The following is a 26,391-nucleotide window of genomic DNA, read 5'->3' as shown; positions in this document are numbered from 1 at the left end:
AGATTTTCAAGATGGATCTCATAATGACCATATTTGATGTCAAAATAATCAGAACCGTTTCAACATCTAGACATTATAAGAAGTTTTTAACTGAAAACACTATACTGATATGATCATCCATTCAGGAGGAGTTGCAATAACAAGATTTTAAAGATGGCCGCTGCAATGGCCATATTAGGTTTCAGAAAAGCAGCATTTTCATTTAGGACCAAATAGACATTGTAAGAAATCTTCTGGTCAAAATCCCATACCAATAAGACATATAAGAAATCTTCTGGTCTAAACCCAATACCAAATAGACATATAAGAAATCTTCTGGTCAAAACCCCATACCAAATAGACATACAAGAAATCTTCTGGTCAAAACCCCATACCAATAAGACATATAAGAAATCTTCTGGTCAAAACCCAATACCAAATAGACATATAAGAAATCTTCTGGTCAAAACCCCATACCAAATAGACATATAAGAAATCTTCTGGACAAAACCCCATACCAAATAGACATATAAGAAATCTTCTGGACAAAACCCCATACCAAATAGACATATAAGAAATCTTCTGGTCAAAACCCCATACCAATAAGACTCCATTCAGGAGGAGTGTCAATAAGATTTTCAAGATGGCTGCTGCCATTGCAGAAACACTGGGATATCTTAGCGGCAGCATTTTCAATCAAGACCAGCTAGACCTTGGGATGAATGTGTGTGCAAAATGTCCAGGTAATATTCTAGGCAGTTCAGGAGGGGTAATGATAACAAAGTTGTGTTAATGGACTGAGACAACAGATGAGAAACCAACCCATTAACTTTTTGGTCTATGACCAGCAGAACTTAAAAGTCTGATCTCTCTTCTAATAAAATATTATAAACATTTTAAAACAAGAGGTCTAAGTGCACAACTCAGTTTGTGTAATAGCCATACACAAGAGCAGTTAGCTAAGGAATAAGGTTTAATAGTACACTTTTGTTGAAATTCCCTCCAATGCTGTTGATTGCATATATTAAAATAACTATTTCAAGTTTTCTTTAGTTTTAATATCTTCATCAATATCTGATGGTACATCAAAATCGTTTGTTTAATACAGAAAGGACTCTTTAACTTTCTGTCAAAATTTATCAAATTCTGTCAGGTGGTTTTTAGTTCTACTGGTCATAGACAAGAAGAGCTGCTTATGGGATGGTCTGTTGTCCATTGTCCATCCATCGTCTGTTGACCATCCATCAATTAGCACACATTTCTTATTGCTACTCCTCGTAAACTGCTTGGAGGATTGCCTTGAAACTTTACAGACATTCATCCCATGGTTAAGTTGGTTCTAATTGAAAATGGTGCTGCTTGGACATCCAATATAGCCACCACAATGGCCATCTAATCTTGAAAATCTTGTTATTGCTACCCCTCTTGATCGGATGGTCATATCAATGTATTGTTTTCACTACATGACTTCTTACATTGTCTAGTTCATCCAAGATGAAAATGATGCAGATCTTATGTCTAATATCGCAGCCATGGCAACCATCTTGAAAATCTTGTTATGGCCACTGCTCCTGAAAGGATGGCCATATCAACATATTGTTTTTTATACACGACTTCTTATGATGTCTAGTTGTTCCAAGACAAAAATGGTTCAGATCTGATGTTCAGTATTGCTGCCAAAGGGGCCATTTTGAACATATTGTTAGGGCTACCCCTCTTACTTGCATGGCCACATCAACAAGGGGTTTTTCCCCGAAAGACATCTTCTGATGTCTAGTTAGTTCTAGATGAAAATGGTGATTGTCTGACATCTAATATGGATACCACAAAATAGTGTTATCATTAGCCATCCTAAATGAATGCTCATATCAACACACATTATATATGTATGTACATATAACCATATGCATGTACACACATACATACATGAACACACACACACACAGACACAAACAATGTCTAGTTAATCCTAAATAAAAACTGTGCCAATCTAACACCCAATATGGCCACCATAGTGGTCATCCTGACAATCTGGTTATTGCAACTTCTCCTACACCAATGGTCATTTCACTAAAAAGACTTCTTTTTATGTCTAGATGGTTCTAAACAAAATTGTGGCGAAAGACATCCAGTATGACTGCCACTACATCTGTCTTGAAAATTTTGTTATTACTACTCTTCTGGATAGGATGGATACATCAACATGGGATTTTCACTGAAAGCTTTGTACAATGTCTGTTTGAACCTAAATAAAAATGGTGTTCACCTGATGTCCAGCGTTGCCACCATGGTACCAGTCTTGAAAATCTTGTAGTATTAAAAATAAAATATTAACTCACACGTGATGAAGAAATAGCCTTTTATTCCCACGCCAACACAATACTTTGACACTTAAAATTTATTTGTTCTAGTTCATAAATGATGTACGTCATTCATACCTTATTCACTAAGAAAACTGAAAGAATGCCACTCAATGGGACCCTTGTAAATTCTGAGGAATTGCACATGCCATATTACTTTCACTATGCAAAACAATCCAAAAACCATGCAGGGACAAAAGTTATTGAGTAAATAAGAGACATATATGTATATTTATTAATATCACAATTCTAGAACTGCATAAAATGTTTGGAATTACATGAAGAAGCATGTTAAATCACAAGGTGATGATAGCTGGAATAGGATGGTATTACACTGATGATGTATTCTAATATAAGTTATGTGACGTAGAAGACACTTCAATAACAAATACTATCTTCCTGTTCTCAAGTTGTAAAACTCTCAAGACAGATATATAAACCTCTGCTCTAATGATGTGAATGAACTTTCTTTTTCTTTTACAGAGCAGATAGACAAGTAAGGACCTCAGCAACATTCAAATTTTCCAATCCAAAAGCTTCAGAAACCATCAGAATGAGTATAATGGGGATTCTGGTAATTCTTTTGATTGCTGCTGTTGACTACAGTTCTGCTTGCTCATGCCTTCAGAGTCATAAACAAGAACATTTCTGCAGTGCTGAGTTTGGTGAGTATTCCTAAAATTGAGTCATTATATACTCCTTACTGTTTTATTTTGCTGACATTTTTAAACTGTTCCAAAATTACAAAATTAACCTAACTGAAGTCTTCAAAATCAAATAAGTTACTAGACTGCTAATTGTGACAATGTAAGTCATTTCTAAACTAACGACAGATTTATATATTTAGAAATTTCCCTGGATGTGGTTTAAAGAGGTTAAGACAGTCTTCATCATTGTACAATTGTGAAAGGCCTTCATGCGACAGTCTTCATCATTGTACAATTGTGAAAGGCCTTCATGCGACAGTCTTCATCATTGTACAATTGTGAAAGGCCTTCATGCGACAGTCGTCATCATTGTACAATTGTGAAAGGCCTTCATGCGACAGTCTTCATCATTGTACAATTGTGAAAGGCCTTCATGCAACAGTCTTCATCATTGTACAATTGTGAAAGGCCTTCATGCGACAGTCTTCATCATTGTACAATTGTGAAAGGCCTTCATGCGAGTTGTTGTTGTTGTTGTTGTTGTAGGGTTTAACGCCATTTTTCAGCACATGATAGGCTATACATGGCAACCAGTATTAATGGTGGAGGAAGAACCCGGAAAACCTCGGAAAGAACCACTGACGCATGAGAAGCTACTGGCAAGCTTTCTCACATACCCACATTGGCTGGATTCGAGACTCGAACCCACACAGACAAAGGTGAAATGGCAGTGATCTATAATGGAGAGCACTTTAGACCACTTGGCCACTTGGGGCCGCCCTTCAAGCAAGATTGCTTTCCGTAAAATTTGGTCAAATTCTATCACTCAATATTTTAGACAAAGTTGTTCAAAGTTTTTTTTTTAAATAACAGCAGCTAATTTTATGGCACATCAGCCAAATTTTTTATAAAACTGCAAACTTTTTTTTAAATGCCAGGATGTTGTCTGTCACCCCTAACAAACTGCACAGACCTAAATCTGTCAGTGCATTATGCAATGGCAGATCTGGCTCTATGCAGTTTGACTTGTTTTATAAACAAGTATATATCATAGCAAATGTCAACAGCTGTTGGATGACACAAACAGACCATAAGACCACTTTGACTAACAACTGGGTGAACTAATGAACAAAATACTCCACCTACCAGTAATACATCAGAAAAGTAGTAACAAGGAAACAAGTTGAAATGCAGGCAACAAAGGCAACATACTTTTATAAAAACTAAATACTTCTTTGTATGTAGAGGGATTTTAAAAATTTTATTTTCTCCATTTAAATGATAAAGAAATAATCTCTGAAGTTAAATAATTAACCCAATTAAAAAGCTTGAGCTTGAACACCCCACCCCACCTCACCCCTTAGTCCACAAGTCCATATGGGGGCCAGCCACAGGTAATGGCTGATAAGCCCAGCAATGATGGATATATTGGACAAAAGTGTGACACCAGATGGAGTTAAAAATGATGACAACTTTAGGTGAGATCTGGATATTACAGATGTAACACACACACTTTGCAACTCTGTGGCTTTTATTCACTTCACAATGACAACATGTAGAAGAGTGATTGCTGCTGGGAAAAAACCTGGTGCCAAAATCTAAATCTTTTGGTATATCATATGTGAATTGTTAAAATCTGTTGCACAATTGGCATAAAAAAGAAAATAAAGTTAATACTTTGACAATATTTGCAAACAATGACTAAATTACAGTACTATTATTTATTTTTTTAAAATTCATTATTAGTTCTACAGAAGCCTTCTGATAAGGTTACTAGCAGACAATCTTCTGTCCATGTTACCTGGATGATGGGCAACCAGGCATTTCTCCTATATGTGACCACAAAATATTGCCCATTTTGAACAAGGCAAACTGATGCAAAATCAACTTATACTATTACAAATATAGATACTAACAAAAAGCCTGATTTGCATTTTGTTTATGTGTTTTGTAACAGTTTCTTGAGAATATTAATTTATTTCAACTTCCAAACACCAAATAAAAAACCAACAGTAAAATGGCAAACATAACACAAATATGGCTGCTTATGACATTATTTGGGATCTATTTATAAACATCTGTGGCTATAAGAACTGAACTTCATGTTTCACGAAGTCAGTGTATAATCAGTTTTCGAGCTTGATGACTTCAAGAAATCCTGTGAAATATGAAGTTCAGTTCTTAAATAACTCCAGTTCTGGCATTTCAGTGGCCAAGGTGCATGTAAAGAAGGAGGAAATTGTATACAAGAAGCAGGAACAGGTTGTGAAAGATGAGAAGACAGAAAAGAACACAACCAAAGTGGACCGCTACCCAATATTACGCAAATATCACCTAAAAATAACCAAATTCTTCAAGGGAAAGGTAAATACTTATATCTAATGTATATGAATTTTATTTAATTATATTTTGTGCAAATTTATATAATCAGTCATTTTTGTTTTCAAAATCTATTGCAGGGTAGAGATATGATTTTGAAAAACTTTAAAATCATTATCAGTGAAACATTATGAAATTATGTGAAAAAGATGACTGGTTGAATGTAGACAAAACTCTGAGGCTAAAATGTCAAATAATATCCAGGTAAATTGATATATATGATATAAAAATAAATATTATAAATTTCAAAGCAAAAAATATCTTGATCAATTTTATCATTATAAAATTTATTTATGTCATTGAGACCATGGTCACAGAAATAATGAAAAAGGAAACTAGCAAGGCAAAAGTTTGTTAAGATCAACATATTTTTTTAAAAATGTTTTAAAAAGTTTTGTTCTCAAATGTTTTTCAAAGAAACCTACACTAAAATATGCCAAGGTTATGGAAATTTTCATATATTGAACAGTACTGTTGCTAGATTTTGGTAACTATGTAAGTATTATGCCTATGTTTTACAGGAGGTGGAACAGCTGCCTAACAACTCACTAACCTATGTACAAACAAGTTATTATGATTCAACCTGTGGGGTCCAACTTAAACCAAGGACAAAGTACCTTATTTCAGGTAAAACAATGTCATGTATGGTAAAACACCACCTATGTATGTACAAATTATCTTGATTTTTCACTCATTAGGGCAATGTGAATGACCTCAGGACCTACAGTTATATATATATATATATATATATATATATATATATATATATATATATATATATATATATATATATATATATAAAGGAAGATCATTTGTCAGTACAAAACCTTTGCTTTGCTCTTTCAGGAAATCTGGATAAGTGACATTTGACTTATGTGTGATTTGGATTGCTTTAACATCGCAATGTAAAAAAAATTCCAACTATATTGCTACTATGATTTCCAACTATATTGCTATGATGTCTGCAGTGTGGCACTTTATAGTGATGTCTAGCACTGGTTATCATGCTGCAAACATGCAGCATCATGTCCCACCCAGTCACATTATCCTGACACTAGGCCAACCAGTCCTAACACTAACCTCTTAATGCTGAGCACCAAGTGAGATAGCTGATAATACCATTTTTATAAGTCTTTGGTTTGACTCGGACAGGATTCAAATCCGCAAACTGCCACATCCAAGACTCTAACCACTTAGGCCACTGGAATGGTCCAATTGACTGTCAACAACTGCCATGATATTGTGCCCACAATGATATATCAGAATGTAGATAAAACCAAGGTATGTTAAATACAACTAATACAAAAAACTGTAACTATCAAGTATAATGCAAATTTTCAATTACTGTAACCTTCATCCCAAGGTCAAAGGGGAGATCATGTTTCATAGAATCAATTGTCTTAGCTTCATAATGATCCATTTCAAATAAATTAATGATAGGGTTCAGCAAATACAAATGAAGAAAAATCTTGAACAAAGACCTTAAACTGTTGATGATGCCACCACTAAAGCTGACACAATGTGACTGAAGAAAATATAGCTTTCATACAAGATCCACCTTGTGCCTTATAAGTCAGCACACTGGGTATAATACACGTAATGTAATTTAACAAGCAGATCCAATCAACTGTAAATAGGTACAGTGTCAGCACAATGGGTATAATATGCATAATGTAATTTAACAAGGAGATCCAATCAACTGTAAATAGGTACAGTGTAACTTCAGGTATGTAATAACTGGTACTAATCATCAGCAACTTGTGGTCCCTTTCTTTGCGATATTGTCAGGAATACTTGTGGTCCCTTTCTTTGCAATATTGTCGGGAATACTTGTCGACCCTTTCTTTGCGATATTGTCAGGAATACTTGTGGTCCCTTTCTTTGCGATATTGTCACGAATGCTTGTGGTCCCTTTCTTTGCAATATTGTCAGGAATAATTGTGGTCCCTTTCTTTGTGATATTGTCAAAAATACATGTGGTCCCTTTCTTTGTAATATTGTCAGGAATACTTATAAACCACATTTTATGATTGTTGTCTTATAACATTTAAGTAAACTACCACACAAATACAATTTTGGAAATTATACACCTTAAGTGTGCTTATTTCAATAAACTCATTTTCTCCCATTTATACTTAAATGAACTTGCCACTGTTTTAGCACCAACAACACTGCCAACAGCATAGCTAGGTATGCACAAACAACACTGCCAACAGCATAGCTAGGTATGCACAAACAACACTGGCAACAACATAGCTAGGTATGCACAGACTACACTACCAACAGCATAGCTAGGTATGCACAAACTACACTGCCAACAACATAGCTAGGTATGCACAAACAACACTGGCAACAACATAGCTAGGTATGCACAAACAACACTGCCAACAACATAGCTAGGTATGCACAAACTACACTGCCAACAGCATAGCTAGGTATATGCACAGATACAAAAGCTTTAACCTATGAAAAGAAATACATTTATGAGCCCTACCAGAATGCACCTACCAGAATGCCTGAAATGAACTGAATGCAAACCCTGACCATGGTGTGATGACTAAGGGATGGAAGGACAATGGTCATATGCTCCAAATTGTTGCTGTGGTGCCTAAATACCAAAATACCATGTTCTGAACTTCTAGGGGTCACCCACACCCACATCCCCCACTGCCCAAGGCCTCTGATATTATGTTCATCATCACAAACTCATATAGCAGACTGTAAACAGATTTGTTGGCCAAGCGGTTATGCTAAGGTAAGGTTATGAAATTGTCACATTTTATTCTCAGGTTTCTCTCAAGATGGGGTCCTACAAATCAACACGTGTTCCTGGGTGGAGCCATGGAACAGCCTGACAGTAAGTGAGAAGCAGGGAGTTCAGTATCTGTACAAAAAGAACTGTGACTGCAAGGTAAGTTATAAACAGTCATGACAAGGAAACTAATCATACTGGGTAATTTCTAAACTGATATCATTCATTGCAAAGAAAGTTCTCGAACTGGGTAATTTCTAAACAGACATCAAACTTAGTAAAGTAACTTCTCTTACTGGATAAATTATATACACTCATCATACATGGCATGGAACGTTTTCATCTTGGGTAATTTATAAACAGACATCATACATGGCATGGAAAGTTTTCATCTTGGGCAATTTATCAACAGTCATCATACATGGCATGGAAAGTTTTCATCTTGGGTAATTTATCAACAGTCATCATACATGACATAGAAAGTTTTCATCCTGGGTAATTTATCAACAGTCATCATACATGGCAAGGAAATGTTTCATCTTGGGTAATTTATCAACAGTCATCATACACGGCAAGGAAACTTTTCATCTTGGGTAATTTATGAATAGACATCGTACATGGCATGGAAAGTTTTCATCCTGGATAATTTATCAACAGTCATCATACATGGCATGGAAAGTTTTCATCCTGGTTAATTTATCAACAGTCATCATACATGGCAAGGAAATGTTTCATCTTGGGTAATTTATAAATAGACATCATACATGGCATGGAAAATTTGTTATTGCTGATACTTCTACATGTATGGTCTTATGATCTCTAGTTGGTCCTAAATCAAAATGGTTCCAATCTGTTGTCCAATATGGCCACTATGGCAGCAATATTGAAAATCTTGCTCTCACAACTTTATCTGAACAGAAAGTCATATTGATATGGGGTTTTAATCAAAAGACTTCTTATGATGTTCAGTTGGTATTAAATGAAGATGATGCTGACCAGATGTCCAATATGGCTACCACAGCAGCCATCTTGAAAATCTATTTATTGTTATTCCTAAATGGAAAGTCTTTTTTTGAAAATTGTTATCTTTATTCCTCCCTAATGGATGACTATAACAACATGGGATTATCACCAGTAGACTGGTGACACCTAGTTGGTCCTAAATAAAAATATGGCTGCCACAACTATTTTAAAAATTGTATTTTCCCTACCCCCACCCAGTGGATGATCATTGTGTTAGTGGGTTATTACTCAAAAAGATTCTACATTTTGTTATCTTTTATTATCACAACTACATTTCAAAGAAGAAAAATTAAATGCATGAAAGAATGGAATATAACAAAAAATAGAATTATTCCCAAGTGCAATATTTATGTATGTATATTTATTCAGAAACATCACTGCAAATGAAAAAGTTATACAGATATAGAAGATCTCATTAAGTCTGGATACATTTTTCTGTATGAATCAGTAAGGTGTAATATTTAAGTAATTCAAAGTACATTTATTTCAAGATATTCCAATATTTGCAAAGTAAATTTAACTGGGTCATTCCCAGGGCACTATGTACATTGTATCTTATCTGGGCCATTCCCAGGGCACTATGCACATTGTATCTTATCTGGGCCATTCCCAGGGCAATAAGCACATGTTTCTTGTCTGAGCCATTTCCAGGGCAATAAGCACATGTATCTTGTCTGAGTCATTCCTAGGGCACTATGCACATTGTATCTTTCTAACACTACCATGTAAATTTGGTATACACTGAAGTAGCTCTCCTCAAGAGAGTTCAAATACACATAGCTAACCGAGTTATACTCATCCAATAAAGACTATATTATTTATTATTATTATTATTATTATTATTATTATTATTATTATTATTATTGTTATCAATAATATTTAATTTTGATAGGTGGTGATATCACATGGTCCAATGTTTATTGAAAGCGCCAGCGATGTGGGAAAAACATGTTCATGGAATGTTTGGACAGACACAGACCAATGTTATGATCATCACAGCCTGTGTGTGCGAGACATTAATGCTGGCGAGTGCAGGTGGAGCAAAAATAAACATTTCAGAAACTGCATCAAAGTTCAACAGAGACGCTGGGGAATGGAACCCTGATTTTCTTCCCCTGATACAAGAACATTTATTTATTATATGTACATATCCATGTTGTCAAAAAAATATACTTTTGTGATACTGCCACTTTTAATATTACTGGTATGTTTTTATGAACAAGTCCAAATTTGTGGTTTTTATCATTCATGTACATTGTTACTATGTATAAAATAAATATTTACATCTTATAATTTTTCTAATGGAAAAAACATTCTATTTTGAAATATGTATGTTACAAGTATGTGTGACAAATGTAGGGCAAACAAAACAAACTCCAAATAAATTTGTTGAAAGAAAACAGATCATTCATATCTACATCCAATGTTCTTTCTGCTTCTGAATCCATAATTTTCAATAAAATACCGTGATCAAATCTATGTTGTGTCAATCTATTAACAGAAACAGTGAGATTATCTTCTGTTGAGGTAATAAAGTATGTATTGTATATACCATATATACTCGCATATAAGCCAAAAAGTTTAGGAAAAAAATAAGGCCTGGAAGAAGGGGGGTCAGCTTATCTGCAGGCCAAGGTCCAAGTCTGAAATTTTTAACGTTTTTTTCCCTTGATTTCCAGTATTTATTGTTTCTGTCGATCGCCGAAGATGAGATCACATGCCTAATGATGCCACATGGCTCATAAGATTTGTGCTGTCGTGAAGTGAAACAAATATTTTTTTTCTAATTTAAGTGGTAGGATAATGAATGAAAAACATGTTTTAACATACTTGACGTCTATTTGACAGATGTCCATCCACCAGAAAATGCAGCCATATGTGTTATTTGAACCATGGTGGTACGTGTATTTTCCAAAAGAACCGCCATATTAGTAATCTCCAGTCAAGCATTTAACCGTCAGCTAATCAGTAATCATTAAACTCTACGGTATCGTACAAATGCACACTAGCTTATTTCAGTGTAAATGTGAAAAGAATCTATATATATATATATATATATATATATATATATATATATATATATATATATATATATATATATATATATATGTATGTATGTATATATATATAGAACAATAGTGAGAGGCTCCATAGGGGTTTGTTGCACGCATGCTTAGGAAGGATAAATAACAGGGCAATATACGAGTCAGCGTGAATAATTGTAAAACAATATAATTTGTGGGATTTCTTTGACAGGTGTTTTAGAAGTAATAGGCAGCCACAGTTTATATACTACTGTTGTTTAGTTGTTTGTAAAGCTTAGTGGTTTGTTAGCGGTAGAGTGTTGTACAATAGCTACCATGTGCTTAAGTTGTGGTAAATGCCTCAGGGATAATATGTTTGTTTTGTTGCACAATGCCAATGACTTTACTAATACATGCCGACTCTCAGATGTATTGTTTAATGAGATATGGTAATGGACATGGTTTCTGCTCAAAGTTAAAAACTGTCACAATACTTGAATAATGTCCACGCTGAAACCAATCATATTTTGATCAATTGAATCACACTACCAGTAGTTTTAAAAAAACACACAAATAAACAGCAATGATAAATAATTATCAAATACAAATTGATAACCAACCACACATGGAAATAATTACAGGATAAGGTATATAAATAGTATACTACCACCATAAGAAATTATTTCAGTTTAATCTCTCTAGAAGTTTATATTCAATTCAATCAGATAAAATGAATAGTGTTGGAAGTAAAAGAAAGCGTTCTGCTTATGATGCAGCATTCAAACTTAAAGATATTGAATATGCAGAAGCAAATAACTATGCTGTAGCACGTGAATTTTTTGTGAACGAGAAGCAAGTACTGGAATGGCAGAAAAGCAAAGCAGCATTAGAAGAAATGCCAAAATCCAAGAAGGCTCGTCGGACTGGGATTGCCTCTTTCCCTGAATTGGAGAAAGAACTCGGTGATTTTGTAAGTGAACATCGACAAAATGGATACATTGTCACACGAACTGCAATTCATCTATGTGCTATGCAGATGGTGAAAAATGATAAATGTAAGTTGGCAGATTCAAAATTTGTTGCATCAGCCAGCTGGTGTTCTCGTTTTATGAACCGGAATGGTTTCTGCCTCAGGCAGTGAATGAAGATAGCACAAAAGCTACCAAAAGACTTGGAAGAAAAAATTGAATCATTTTAGCAGTTCATCATTAAATGCAGAAAGGAGTGCTCATTTGAACTATCACAAATTGGAAATATGGATGAGACGTCTATGACCTTTGACTTACCAAGCAATAAAACAGTCAATGCTGTTGGTGAGAAAACTATTCTGATAAAAATGACCGGCCATGAAAAAATAAATTTCACAGTTGTATTGGCCTGTTTGGCTGATGGATCAAAGCTGCCTCCTGTCATCATTTTTAAAAGGAAGATGCTGCTAAAAAGCATGAAATTTCCTGAATGTGTCATTGTTCGTGCACAGTGAAAGGGATGGATGGACGCAAATGGAACAATTGAATGGTTGGAGAAAGTACGGAACAAGAGACCAGGTGCAATTCTTCAGAAATCTTCAATGCTTATATGGGATATGTTTCGTGCACACAAAACCGATGAAGTGAAAAAAGCTGCAAAGAAAATGAAAACAACACTGGCTGTGATACCAGGAGGTTTAACGTCAGTGTTACAACCTCTTGATGTCTGCCTTAACAAACCTTTTAAGGACAAGTTACGAAAGATGTGGGCAGAATGAGTTAGTTCAGGGGCTGTGAAAATGACAAAAGGTGGGAATTTAATGAGGCTGGACATCGATTTGGTCTCCAAGTGGGTAAAAGAAGCGTGGGACTCAATTCCATCGGAAATGATTGCAAAATCATTCAGGAAGTGCTGTATCAGCAATGCCATGGATGGAACAGAGGATGATGCTATATTTCAATCTGACAATGACGAGGAGAGCGAGAAGGAGAACGACACACTATCGGATGACCATGATGACAATGACAACGTATATGATGAAAGCACACCCGTAACAGAAGCCGAGTTTCGTGAACTGTTTGGCAAGTCTGATACAGAGCCAGATTTTGATGGATTCTAAAAGTGATAGAACTTTTATAATTCATGATTTTAGAATGAAGATTAATTAAATTTCCATTAAGACTTAACACTTTAGAATTGTTTTTGTTTCAACATATAAATTAGCTTTCTTACTTTCATTTTATTTAACAATGTGATTTGCCTAAATAAACGTATTCAGAACTCACTTTGTGCATCTTGTGATGTAAAGGTAGTCTAGAAATTATGGGTCGGCTTATATGCGGGTCATGCACTTTATAACAGTTTTACCAATTCAGTTTGGGGGGGTCGGCTTATACGCCAACTGGCTTATACGCGAGTATATACGGTAGACTTTTAAAGGAAAACAATATTAAAGTGTCTCATCATCTTTTAGGTTGTTCTTAACTGATCCATGTGAAGAGGATAAGTTAAAAAAACACAAAAGATGTATCATATTTACCCACCTAAAAGTCAAGTCAAACTGCAAACAACAAAGATCCTGATCTGCTGATACAGCATGCATCTTTTAATCAGGGTCAATGTTGTTTATTCTACTGATTACTGATAACATACTACACAGACCTAGATCTGCCTGTACATTATGTGATGGGAGATCTGGGTCTGTGTAGTTTGCAGCTGCAAATGTCTTATAATCAAGTACATATGGTACTGTTACTAGCATTCTGGGAAATGGACATATACAAAATTGCAGTTTTTTACTTTGTGTAATACATCTAATGCCATTTAAAGCTCTCTCCCTCTATACATGTCCAAAGCTGCTATTATTGTCAACTTGTTGATCTGCTTATATTTATATATATATATATATATATATATATATATATATATATATATATATATATATATATATATATATATATATATATATATATATATATAAAGACAAAATTATCATATATGACTTTCCAGTGAAACCCAAATGACAGTATGCTTTTGTTTTCTGTAACCTTTTTGAATTCATAATACTGGAAAGCATCATTAAATTGCTCAACAAGATTTTTAGTTATGATAGCTCATATCACAGTTCTGTTTAAAGTCCCAATGACAAACACCAACTTTAAACTTTCATAAGAAATGTGGCTATTGTACACTCTAAATTAGTTAATACTGGCATATTCTGAGACAATTTCATTCATATGGTAATTTATGAGTAATAAACAAGACATGTGTCAATCAAATAGGTTAAAATTTTCTATTCGTGAAATGAAAGCATTTGTCAGTTTGTATGAAGTTTACATTGATAATCAGCTGACATTTTTGCTACATCACTGACTGGTTCTTTAATACTTATTCACTTAAAAACACAATTTCAAACTTGGTTCCAGTCCTTGAGGATACAGAGAACCAGTCTAAGAAGAATAACACTACAAAAATGGCAAGTGATGGCTATTGTGAAACCTTCTTGAGATTATCAAACACTATTTTAGTAGCACTAAACTTGCAATAATGTCAATTACTAGAAATAGTTTAACATAAAATAATTCAACTTTAAATGCAGGATTTTGAAAGAAAAAACAAGCTTATCAATGTAATTTCAATCATGAAAAAATGTGCACTCTTGAATTGTTCATCCATCTATCATCAACTATGTACAGTAAAATTCACAGACGTGGGCAGCCCTAGTAAAAGTCACCATTTTCTCATTGACAGCAGACATATTCATTTTAAATTGACCTCAATACATATATTGACATTGGGGTATTCAATAATATTACATAATTACTTGTTGACTTACACTTAATTGTACCATCACTATTATTATGGTCAATATGACAAGAATGCCATATTTCAGCTCTGTGTTAATTCTGGCCAAAGTTGACAAGGAAAGTCTTGTGTTTAACTCTGCTTTGCTCATAACACTGTTACAGAGATCCTAAAATTAATAATTATAATGCATTAATATTGATTAGGATCTATAACACTAAACAACTTTAAGTCCTCTTTTTTTAAACAGTGTTAGGAACAAATAAAACATTCTTTCATTTTAGAAAGCAAACTGAATGCTTTGATAAATGTGAACAAAACATGCATTTGGAAGATGTGTCAAAAACATGCATTTGGAAGATGTGTCCAAGATATGTGCATTTTTGAGGACACATCCAAAATATGTTTGGAGGTTGTGTCCAAAATATGTGCATTTGTTAGATGTGTCTAAAATATGTGCATTTGGAGGATGTGACCAAAATATGTGCATTCGAAAGACATATCCAAAATATGTGCATTTGTAGGATGTGTCCAAAATAGGTGCATTTGGAGGATATATCCAAAATATGTGCATTAGAAGAATGTTTCCAAAATATGTGCACTTGGAGGATGTGTCCAAAATTTGGAAGATGTGTCTAAAATATGTGCATTTGGAGGACATGTCCAAAATATGTACATTTGAGGATGTGTCCAAAATTTGAAAGATGTGTCTAAAATATGTGCATTTGAAGGGTGTGTCCAAAATATATACATTTACAGTATGTGTCCAGAACAAATGCATTTGAAGGACATGTCCAAAATATGTTCATATGGAGTATGTGTCAGAAATTTGGAAGATGTGTCTAAAATATGTGCATTTGAAGGATGTTCCAAGATATGTGCATTTGGAGGACATGTCAAAAATATGTACATTTGGAGGATGTGTCCAAAATATGTGCATTTGGAAGATGTGTCTAAAATATGTGTATTTGGATGACATATCCAAAATATGTGCTTTTGGAAGATGTATCCAAAAATGTATATTCAACGATGTGTCCAAAATATGTGCATTTGGAGGATGTGTCTAAAAGATGTGCATTTTGAGGATGTGTCTGAAAATGTGTATTCAAAGATGTGTCCAAAATATATGCATATGGAGAATGTGTCCAAAATGCATACATTTAAATTAAACAGGACAACAACAAAATAATTGTCATCTGTAGCAACTGGGTGGAGCAAAGATGAAACTTAATATCTTAACAATGGAGCCAAGATGAAATTTAATATCTTAACAATGGAACCAAGGTGAAAGAAACTTAATATCTTAACTATTGAACCAGGATGAAACTTAACATAATAACAATGGAGCCAAGGTGAAAGAAACTAAATATCTTAACTATGGAGCCAAGGTGAAACTTAATATCTTAACAATGGAGCCAAGGTGAAAGAAACTAAATATCTTAACTATGGAGCCAAGGTGAAAGAAACTAAATATCTTAACTATGGAGCCAAGGTGAAACTTATTATCTTAACAATGGAGCCAAGGTGAAAGAAACTAAATATCTTAACTATGGAGCCAAGGAGAAACTTAATATTTTAACTATGGAGCCAAGGTGAAACTTAATATCTTAACAATGGAGCCAAGGTGAAAGAAACTAAATATCTTAACAATGGAACCAGGATGAAACTTAATATATTAACAATGGAGCCAAGGTGAAACTTAATGTCTTAACAATGGAGCCAAGGTGAAACTTAATATCTTAACAATGCAGTCAAGGTGAAAGAAACTTATTATCTTAACAATGGAGCCAAGGTGAAACAATATCTTAACAATGGAGCCAAGGTGAAACTTAATATCTTAACAATGGAGTCAAGGTGAAAGAAACTAAATATCTTAACAATGGAGCCAAGGTGAAACTTAATATCTTAACATTGGAGCCAAGGTGAAAGAAACTTAATATCTTAACAATGGAGCCAAGGTGAAAGAAAATTAATATCTTAACAATGGAGCCAAGGTGAAAGAAACTTATTATCTTAACAATGGAGCCAAGGTGAAACAATATCTTAACAATGGAGCCAAGGTGAAACTTAATATCTTAACAATGGAGTCAAGGTGAAAGAAACTAAATATCTTAACAATGGAGCCAAGGTGAAACTTAATATCTTAACATTGGAGCCAAGGTGAAAGAAACTTAATATCTTAACAATGGAGCCAAGGTGAAAGAAAATTAATATCTTAACAATGGAGCCAAGGTGAAACTTAATATATTAACAATGGAACCAGGATGAAACGTAATGTATTAACAATGGAGCCAAAGTGAAACAATATCTTAACAATGGAGCCAAGGTGAAACTTAATATCTTAACAATGGAGCCAGGATGAAACTTAATATCTTAACAATGGAGCCAAGTTGATACTTAATATCTTAACAATGGAGCCAAGGTGAAACTTAATATCTTAACAATGGAGCCAAGGTGAAAGAAACTTAATATCTTAACAATGGAGCCAAGGTGAAACTTGATATCTTAACAAAGGAGTCGGGATGAAACTTAATATCTTAACAATGGAGCCAAGTTGATACTTAACATCTTAACAATGGAGCCAAGGTGAAACTTAATATCTTAACAATAGAACCAAGGTGAAAGAAACTTAATATTTTAACAATGGAACCAGGCAGAAACTTAATGTCTTAACAATGGAGCTTAAGGTGAAACTTAATATCTTAACAATGGAACCAGGAAGAAACTTAATATCTTAACAATGGAGCCAAGTTGAAACTTAATATCTTAACAATAGAGCCAAGGTGAAACTTAATATCTTAACAATGGAGCCAGGATGAAACTTAATATCTTAACAATGGAACCAGGAAGAAACTTAATGTCTTAACGATGGAGCCAAGGTGAAACTTAATATCTTAACAATGGAGCCAGTTATTTCACACTTTAAAAATATATTAAGAAAACCTGCTTCAACAGTCGACTAAATTGTAAATGACTTTTTCCCTGACCACTAATTTTCATTTGATTCTGTAATTGCTTCAAAGCATAATTTGAAGTCCCAATGAATTATCATACCTACATACATAGAAAATAAGGATCCTTCAGGACTCTTTCAGAAATGTATCCACACAGTCACCCAAAAAATGTAATTTGTTCTATGCAAGGAACAAATTTAAAAGACAAGAAAGTATTTAAATCAACAGTATTTGAAAACATTTAATTTCAATATTAAAAGCTTTTATTTTCATTTTTATTGCATCAGTCTTTAGGTCAAAGATTAGTCTGTAAATCCTTTGAATGGAACCTTTGGAGTAAATGTAACCTGCATCTGAAATATGCTCAAGGCATGTAATATCATTTCTTGGCAAAGGGAAAGAAAACTGAACTTAGAGAGAGAAAGAAAGAGATACAAAACAAAATGACCTATGGACAAAATCATTTTCTTCCTCATCTTAATTACTGTGGATACTTTCATTAAAAGAAATACTTGATCAAATGTATCTCAGTGACCTATACATTTGGCAAAGGCATGATAGTCTTGTACTAAACTTAAAATAAGGCATCATAGTATCATACTAAACTTAAAATAAGGCATCATAGTCTTGTACTAAACTTAAAATAAGGCATCATAGTCTTGTACTAAACTTAAAATAAGGCATCATAGTCTTGTACTAAACTTAAAATAAGGCATCATAGTATTGTACTAAACTTAAAATAAGGCATCATAGTCTTGTACTAAACTTAAAATAAGGCATCATAGTATTGTACTAAACTTAAAATAAGGCATCATAGTCTTGTACTAAACTTAAAATAAGGCATCATAGTCTTGTACTAAACTTAAAATAAGGCATCATAGTATTGTACTAAACTTAAAATAAGGCATCATAGTCTTGTACTAAACTTAAAATAAGGCATCATAGTCTTGTACTAAACTTAAAATAAGGCATCATAGTCTTGTACTAAACTTAAAATAAGGCATCATAGTCTTGTACTAAACTTAAAATAAGGCATCATAGTATTATATTAAACTTAAAATAAGGCATCATAGTCTTGTACTAAACTTAAAATAAGGCATCATAGTCTTGTACTAAACTTAAAATAAGGCATCATAGTCTTGTACTAAACTTAAAATAAGGCATCATAGTATTATATTAAACTTAAAATAAGGCATCATAGTCTTGTACTAAACTTAAAATAAGGCATCATAGTGTTGTACTAAACTTAAAATAAGGCATCATAGTATTGTACTAAACTTAAAATAAGGCATCATAGTCTTGTACTAAACTTAAAATAAGGCATCATAGTATTGTACTAAACTTAAAATAAGGCATCATAGTATTGTACTAAACTTAAAATAAGGCATCATAGTATTATACTAAACTTAAAATAAGGCATCATAGTCTTGTACTAAACTTAAAATAAGGCATCATAGTATTGTACTAAACTTAAAATAAGGCATCATATTATTGTACTAAACTTAAAATAAGGCATCATAGTCTTGTACTAAACTTAAAATAAGGCATCATAGTATCATACTAAACTTAAAATAAGGCATCATAGTCTTGTACTAAACTTAAAATAAGGCTTCTTTTTACCCAATGTATAAGACATTAAAAAACATTTGGGAAAGTGCATGTTCAATAACTTAGATATTTGGAAGAAATCATTTTTCTTAAGATCAATAGGTTTCTTCTTTATCCCAATTACAAACCATCCACAAAGTTTTGATCTATGTTTGCTGTGTTGAACTTACATTTTTCTGTGGAAAACATTTTGTTTTCCTTCTTTTATTTATATAATATTGTGAGAAATAAATTGGCAAAACAGACAGACAGATGGATGGACAACCATAAAATAATAAGTATGGTGTAAAAAATGGGCTTAATACAAATTGCTGCCAAATTGACAGTAGCTTGTAATATTCTGATGTTACATTAGTACCACTCTTGAACAGCACACCTGACCAATGACATCCAGCCTTTTATGGACAGAAACCTCTGACACAGATGAATAAATGTTTAAAAGTACCCTCTAGGATGTCCACCTCTCTAACATAGCCAGTGGCCAGCATATTAGTGCAACAAATGTCAAACATCCCTCATGAGCTAGCACATAATTGGGTTTATAGGTGGAAATCTCACTACATCATATTTGTCAGTTTCTAAATTCAACATACTGACATTTATTTTAACATGCCAACATATATACAACTTCAATCACAAGAAAGAGATAAGTAATGCAATTATCTTTTTTTGCTTCTTTAGATGTTTGGTTTAGCTGTTTTATAATTACTGGTATAATTACCAATAACAGTCATCAAGATGCCCAATTAATAAAAATATCACTCACACATTTTTAATGTTTATGGAAAAGTATTTTTTATCCAGAAACCACCGAATATTAACAATAACTGTACAACCACCCAATATTAACAATAACTGTACAATCACCCAATATTAACAATAACTGTACAACCACCGAATATTAACAATAACTGTACAACCACCAAATATTAACAATAACTGTACAACCACCCAATATTAACAATAAATGTACAACCACCAAATATTAACAATAACTGTACAACCACCAAATATTAACAATAACTGTACAACCATCAAATATTAACAATAACTGTACCACATTAGGCAAAATTTGCATTTACAGAATATGCTTTACTGCTGGGTGAACTACAAAGAAAAACACTAATTTTAAATTAATTTATGGATGAAGCAAAATTTAATGTCAATGGAATTGTTTTACACTTCAATTCTCAAAAAGCATGCTGCTGCAAATCAGCTTTCTTTGGATCAATGGCTAAATATTTTCTATAAATAGTCCACAGTGATAAACTAGTGCAATATTATTTGGCAAATTAAATGTCAGCTCAATAGGTTATCCTACAGATTCTTGTGCTAAAAAAAATGAGCATTCACTCTGGATGACTCCAAAAAGAATCCATATCCAGTGTACTGGTCATAAATCAGAAGAACTTATGGTATGATAGGCCAGCCATTAGCACAAGTTAGTCATTGCTACTTGTCCTAGACTACTTGTAAGACTGACCTGAAACTTTATAAACATTCCATGGTTATTGATGGTTGTAAATGAAAATGGTACTACAACCAGTATGAACATCACAATGGCCATCTTAAAAATATTGTTATCCTCCTGAATGGATGGTCATATCAACATTGGGTTTTCATTAAAAGACTTCTTACAATGACTAGTTCGTACTAAATAAAAAATGGCTGATTTAAATATGATTGTCACAGGAGTAATCATAACAATCTTGTCATCACTATTACACCTGAATGGATGCTAATATAAACATGGGGTTTTCACGGCAAGACTTTTTTCTGATGTCTAGTTGGTGCCAAATAAAAAAGGTGCCAATCTGTTGTCTAATATAGCCACATGGCAACAATGTTGAAAATCTTGTTATTGCTGTTCCTCCAGAATGGATTGTCCTACCATGTGGTTTTCACTAAATACTTTCTCATAAACAGTGATAATCTGACATCCAGTATGGCCACCAAGGCAGACATCTTAAAAAGTTATATTGATGTGTATGTGTGTGTTTGGGGGGGGGGTACCAGAAATTTTATATGATGTCAAATTTGTCTTAAATGAAAATGGTACCAATCTGACATACAATATGGCCAGCTATCTTGAAAATCTTGTTACTGCTACTCCTCTTGAATGGAAAATCATATCTTGAAAATGTTGTTATCTCTACTCCTCTCCAAACTGATGGCTGTATGAACATCAAGGTTTGACCAGTGGAATTGTTATTATGCTTAGTTGGTCCTAAATGAAAATGGTGCTAGTTATATATTCAATATGGTTGCTATGACACCTGTCTTAAAAATCTAGTTGTCACTACTCCCTTTGTATGGATGATCATTATGACATGGTGTTCTGCCATAAAACAACTAATGACATCTACTTGGTCCCCCCCCAAAAAATAGGGCCAAACTGACATCCAATATGTTTACCATAGGAACTAATTTTAAATTTTTTTTATCACTGAAGAATATCAGAAATGGTATCAACACCTAAAGTTAAAAAAAGAAATGGTCTTATCTTGAATTCTTGGAAAATCTTTTCGCCCAGTAGTGTGTCTGTCTCTTTGACAGACCCATGTTTTTGTCTGACTATATCTATTATAGTCTTTATCATTGGTTTTATGCAAAACATTTGGTAACTGGTTCCCAGGGGCTAAATATATACTATCTGGAAACAGTCTTTAACACAAAAAGAACAAAATTTTCATGGAATCCATTCCTTGTTGGAAACTTGTATGCTTAATAATATTTTGCAACTTTAAGTGAATTTATAGAAGAAACTAATCAAAAATATTGACATGGGGCACAGAGTCATAACAGGACATAGTGACAGATGATATGATAACAGCTTGATATAGTGATAACAGGACATAGTGACAGATGATATGATAACAGCTTGATATAGTGATAACAGGACATAGTGACAGATGATATGATAACAGCTTGATATAGTGATAACAGGACATAGTGACAGATGATATGATAACAGCTTGATATAGTGATAACAGGACATAGTGACAGATGATATGATGACAGCTTGATATAGTGAGAGTAATACATCATGCCAGTGGGATATAGTGAAAGTGATGTTATGACTGCAGAACATAAACAGTGGCAATGTCTGCACAAACCATCTAATCCCTGGAGTCGGCCTCATTTTGAGACATATTCATTCTGTTGTTTTAAACTTAATTTTTATCTGTGAAAATCGATAGATTTTTGTGTGTCAAAGGTTTTTCATTTGTATATAATTTGTTGCTATATGTACTCGCTTATAAGTCAAGTCAAACTTCAAAGAATGATCCTGATCTGATCTAGTATACCGTGCCTGCAGCTCAGGGTCTATGTTATTGTTCTAATGATTGCTCCTAGCAAACTGCACTGACCCACATCTGCCAGCGCATTGTGCAATGGCAGATCTAGATCTGTTCAGTTTGCAGTTGAACGTGTCTTATAAGCAAGTATATACAGTGCATTTGGCAAGTTCTTTCCACAACTTCAGGAAAACATTTTACTATAAGTCTCAATATCAACTTACAGTGGCACTGGCATTATCCAAGATGTAAGGGGAGATAACCACCATAAGAAGTATGATATTTGCCTTCCTACATTTAGCCATACCTAGAGATTTTTGTTTTTCTGGAAAATATTTCAATGTAATTTTTAATACGTAATTGTCATTAAAAATGTGTAATAATTCCACAAAATCTGTAAAGGTTAGCATGACTAATAAATGCACACCAACAATGTCACATTCAAGGTCACCACCACAATAATGTACATTCAATCATTACCAGAAAAGTTAGCTCCCTTAGCACATATTGGAAGTTCTCCATTTCAGGTGTTTATTTTCTTCTCCTCAGTAGTCAAACTGAATAAAAGTGTATGTTGCATACCTGAAATTGATATATCACAGACAGTGAAGTAATAACTGTATACCAAGTATGCATATGGGCAAATTCAGAGAATATCATTATGTTCAACAAGGGTTTTAAAAGCCACTCCCCTTTTCCAAACAATGATTTTGAGACGTGCATTTAGTAAGGAATGTTTCAATATGAGTTTTGACCAGAAATGTGTGTGTGCACATATCATGGCCTTGGAAAGTCCAGTATGGAACATTTTCAAAACAACTGAATTTATATGAAATTCTTCACTGATATGGCGATATTATACATTTATTTGTGAATTTTAGGATAGCATTATCTGATACACAGAGAATCCTCCATGTGTCTGTCTAGCAATTAAACCACCTTCTCTGTAAGTCCTTAATGTTAGCTTTCTTCATAGATTCTCTTCACATCCACTGTATTTGCAGAGCTTTTTTCTGCATGAAATTAATGAGGAAATCCACTTAGCGATGTGCTGTAATCATTTTGAAAACTTGAAATGACTAATAAAAATAAGAGTCTTTAAGGAACTGACACCTACTCTGAAAAGATTTTACATGAATTCACAAAAGATTTGTTTCATCTGTAGCTACTGAGTGTAGAAACCATCAATGATATTTCTGGGTGACAAGATTTTAAAGTCATCTGCTAAGGCACCCGTATCTGAGGAAAGATCTGCACCATTTTTTATTTAGAAGCAACTGGATGTCATAATTAATCTTCTGATGAAAACAGAATCTTGATAAACCTTTCTGTTTAGGAGTAGTGATAACAAGATGGCTACCTTCATAATGGAAATCAGATCAGCACTACTTTCATGTAACATCAACCAGACACCAGAATAAGTCTTGCAGTGTTGATATGACTTTCTATACAGGAGTAGTGATAACAATCTTTTCAAGATGGCAATCACATGTCAGATCAGCACTATTATCATGTAACATCAACCGGACACCATAACAAATCTTCTGGTAAAAACCCTGTGTTGCTATGATTCTACATGCCAGAGGAGTAATTATAACATTTTAAAGATGGCTACTGTTCAGATCAGTACCATTTTTATTTCATACAGTATGTCAAAGCCATACAGTTTTCATTTAGGACCAATTTAACACCATAAAATGTCTTCTACTGAAATGCCCATGTTGATGACATTCCATTCAGAGAAGTAGTGATATAAAAAATTCAAGATGGCTGCCATGGTAACGTTATTGGATGTCAAACTGGCATAGTGTTCATTTACAACCAACCAGATATAACAAATCTGTTAGTAAAACCCCTTGCTGACAAGAGGAGTAGTGGTAAGATTTTCAAGATGACTGGAGACTGTGGTGGCTATATTGAACGTCTGAGATGTCATTTAGGACCAACCAGACATCAAACAAGGTCATACAAAATGACTGGAGACTGTGGTGGCTATATTGGATGTCTGAGATGTCATTTAGGACCAACAAGACATCATACAAGGTCTTCTGGTAAACAGCCCATGTTGGTATGACATTTTGTTCTGAAGGAGTATCAATACATATCTTTTCAATATGACTGCCATGAAAGCCATATTGGATGACAGAAACACACCATGTGCAATTAGATCAAGCTAGAAATCTTTCTGTGAACACCCTATGCTGATATGACCATCTATTCAGAAGAAGTAGCAATAATAAGGTTTTCAAGATGGCCACAGTGGTAGCAACAGTGAATGTACAAATGGCCACAGCAGAGGCCATACTGTGTGTTCAAGCAGTACCATTTGCATTTAGGACCAGCTAGACCTTCCAATAAACATTATGGTTAAGTTTCATGGCAATCATCCAAGTAGTTTAGGAGGAGTAGCAATAAATAACTAGTGTTAATGGATGGATGACGATAAAGGTCATTCCATAAGCTGACCAGCAGAGTTAAATACATATTTCAATATAAATAAAGATAAAAAGTAAATTCTTTCTGGTGTTAAGTACAAAAATGCTACTTGAAATTCTAACATCAAAAGGCATTAAGTTAATAGCACAGATTTCTAACTACAATGAATTGATTGTTTCTATGGTTATTTTCAGTCATGCCAAATTTCCATTAAAATCCATTAGAAACAATCAATTCTACTCAGTCTTGCTGACTGCCAGATCAGTCTTTGTTACCATAGTCAATATAATATTAACACATGCCTTGACAATTGCACATCCCTCTTTTTGGTCAAAACTTGAATAAAAACAGCCACTTCTAAGCACATATCTTCATCCCAGCACCCCTCCCTGGATGGAATCAGCTGCTAAATTGCCTAAAATTTCAAGATTTCCTCAGAACCTACCACCATGCATGCCACTTAACTGTCTGGCTTAAATCTGATTCCAAACATGAGCTTACATTTCATTTTTCTTATTTGGTGTGAACATATTTGGAGATAGACTGAACTTCAAGAGTAGGGAGTGTCTGACAGTGCGATCCAACTCTTCTTGAATGAACATAAATGTGATGGAAAAGCTGTTAGGACATCATTGTCATCATTAGTGTGCAGTAATTATGACATCATCAGTGCAATAATTATGACATCATTTGAGTGTGAGAATAATATCATTGATGTGTGATAATTATGACCAGCCTTAACCAAATGAAATTTACACAAATCTCAATTATGTTGTTGTTGTTGTAGGGTTTAACACCATTTTTCAGCACATGATAGGCTATACATTGTGGCCAGTATTAATGGTGGAGGAAGAACTCAGGAAAACCCTGGAAAGAACCACTGATCCACGAGAAGCTATTGGCAAGCTTTCTCACATACACACATTAGCTGAATCCAAGCAGACAAAGGTGAGATATCAGTGATCCATAATGGACAGCACTTTAGATGACTCAGCCACTCGGGGCCCCCTCAATTATGTAAGTACATAGAGTGGGTACTTCATCGAATTTGTGGGACATAACCTACAAGTGTAATTGGAATAGTTGAACACTGAAATTTGCTGCAATAAAACCTATGATGCCCAATGTGGTATTTATATTCTGCTGTGGTATTTAT

General features: G+C 33.9%; 2 protein-coding genes across 3 annotated transcripts in view; one reads left to right on the top strand and one right to left on the bottom strand.

The window, feature by feature from the left end:
- LOC149787544 (synapsin-like) overlaps positions 1 to 26,391 on the bottom strand; it is a 406,386-nt gene that overhangs the window by 146,096 nt on the left and 233,899 nt on the right. The window lies entirely within an intron of this gene.
- Positions 2,788 to 10,329, top strand: LOC149787547 (metalloproteinase inhibitor 4-like). The gene is made up of 5 exons (XM_089973691.1): positions 2,788 to 3,004; positions 5,196 to 5,350; positions 5,887 to 5,992; positions 8,155 to 8,276; positions 10,033 to 10,329. The coding sequence occupies exons 1-5, from the start codon at positions 2,893 to 2,895 to the stop codon at positions 10,243 to 10,245; spliced, it is 708 nt and encodes a 235-aa protein (XP_089829817.1). The 5' UTR covers positions 2,788 to 2,892; the 3' UTR covers positions 10,246 to 10,329.

This window comes from Sinohyriopsis cumingii, chromosome 11, assembly GCF_028554795.1.
Source record: "Sinohyriopsis cumingii isolate HCF-2022 chromosome 11, ASM2855479v2, whole genome shotgun sequence".
In the NCBI taxonomy this organism is placed as follows: Eukaryota; Metazoa; Mollusca; class Bivalvia; order Unionida; family Unionidae; genus Sinohyriopsis; species Sinohyriopsis cumingii.
Note: the sequence above shows the minus strand (reverse complement) of the source record. Positions and strands in the feature narration are given on the sequence as shown.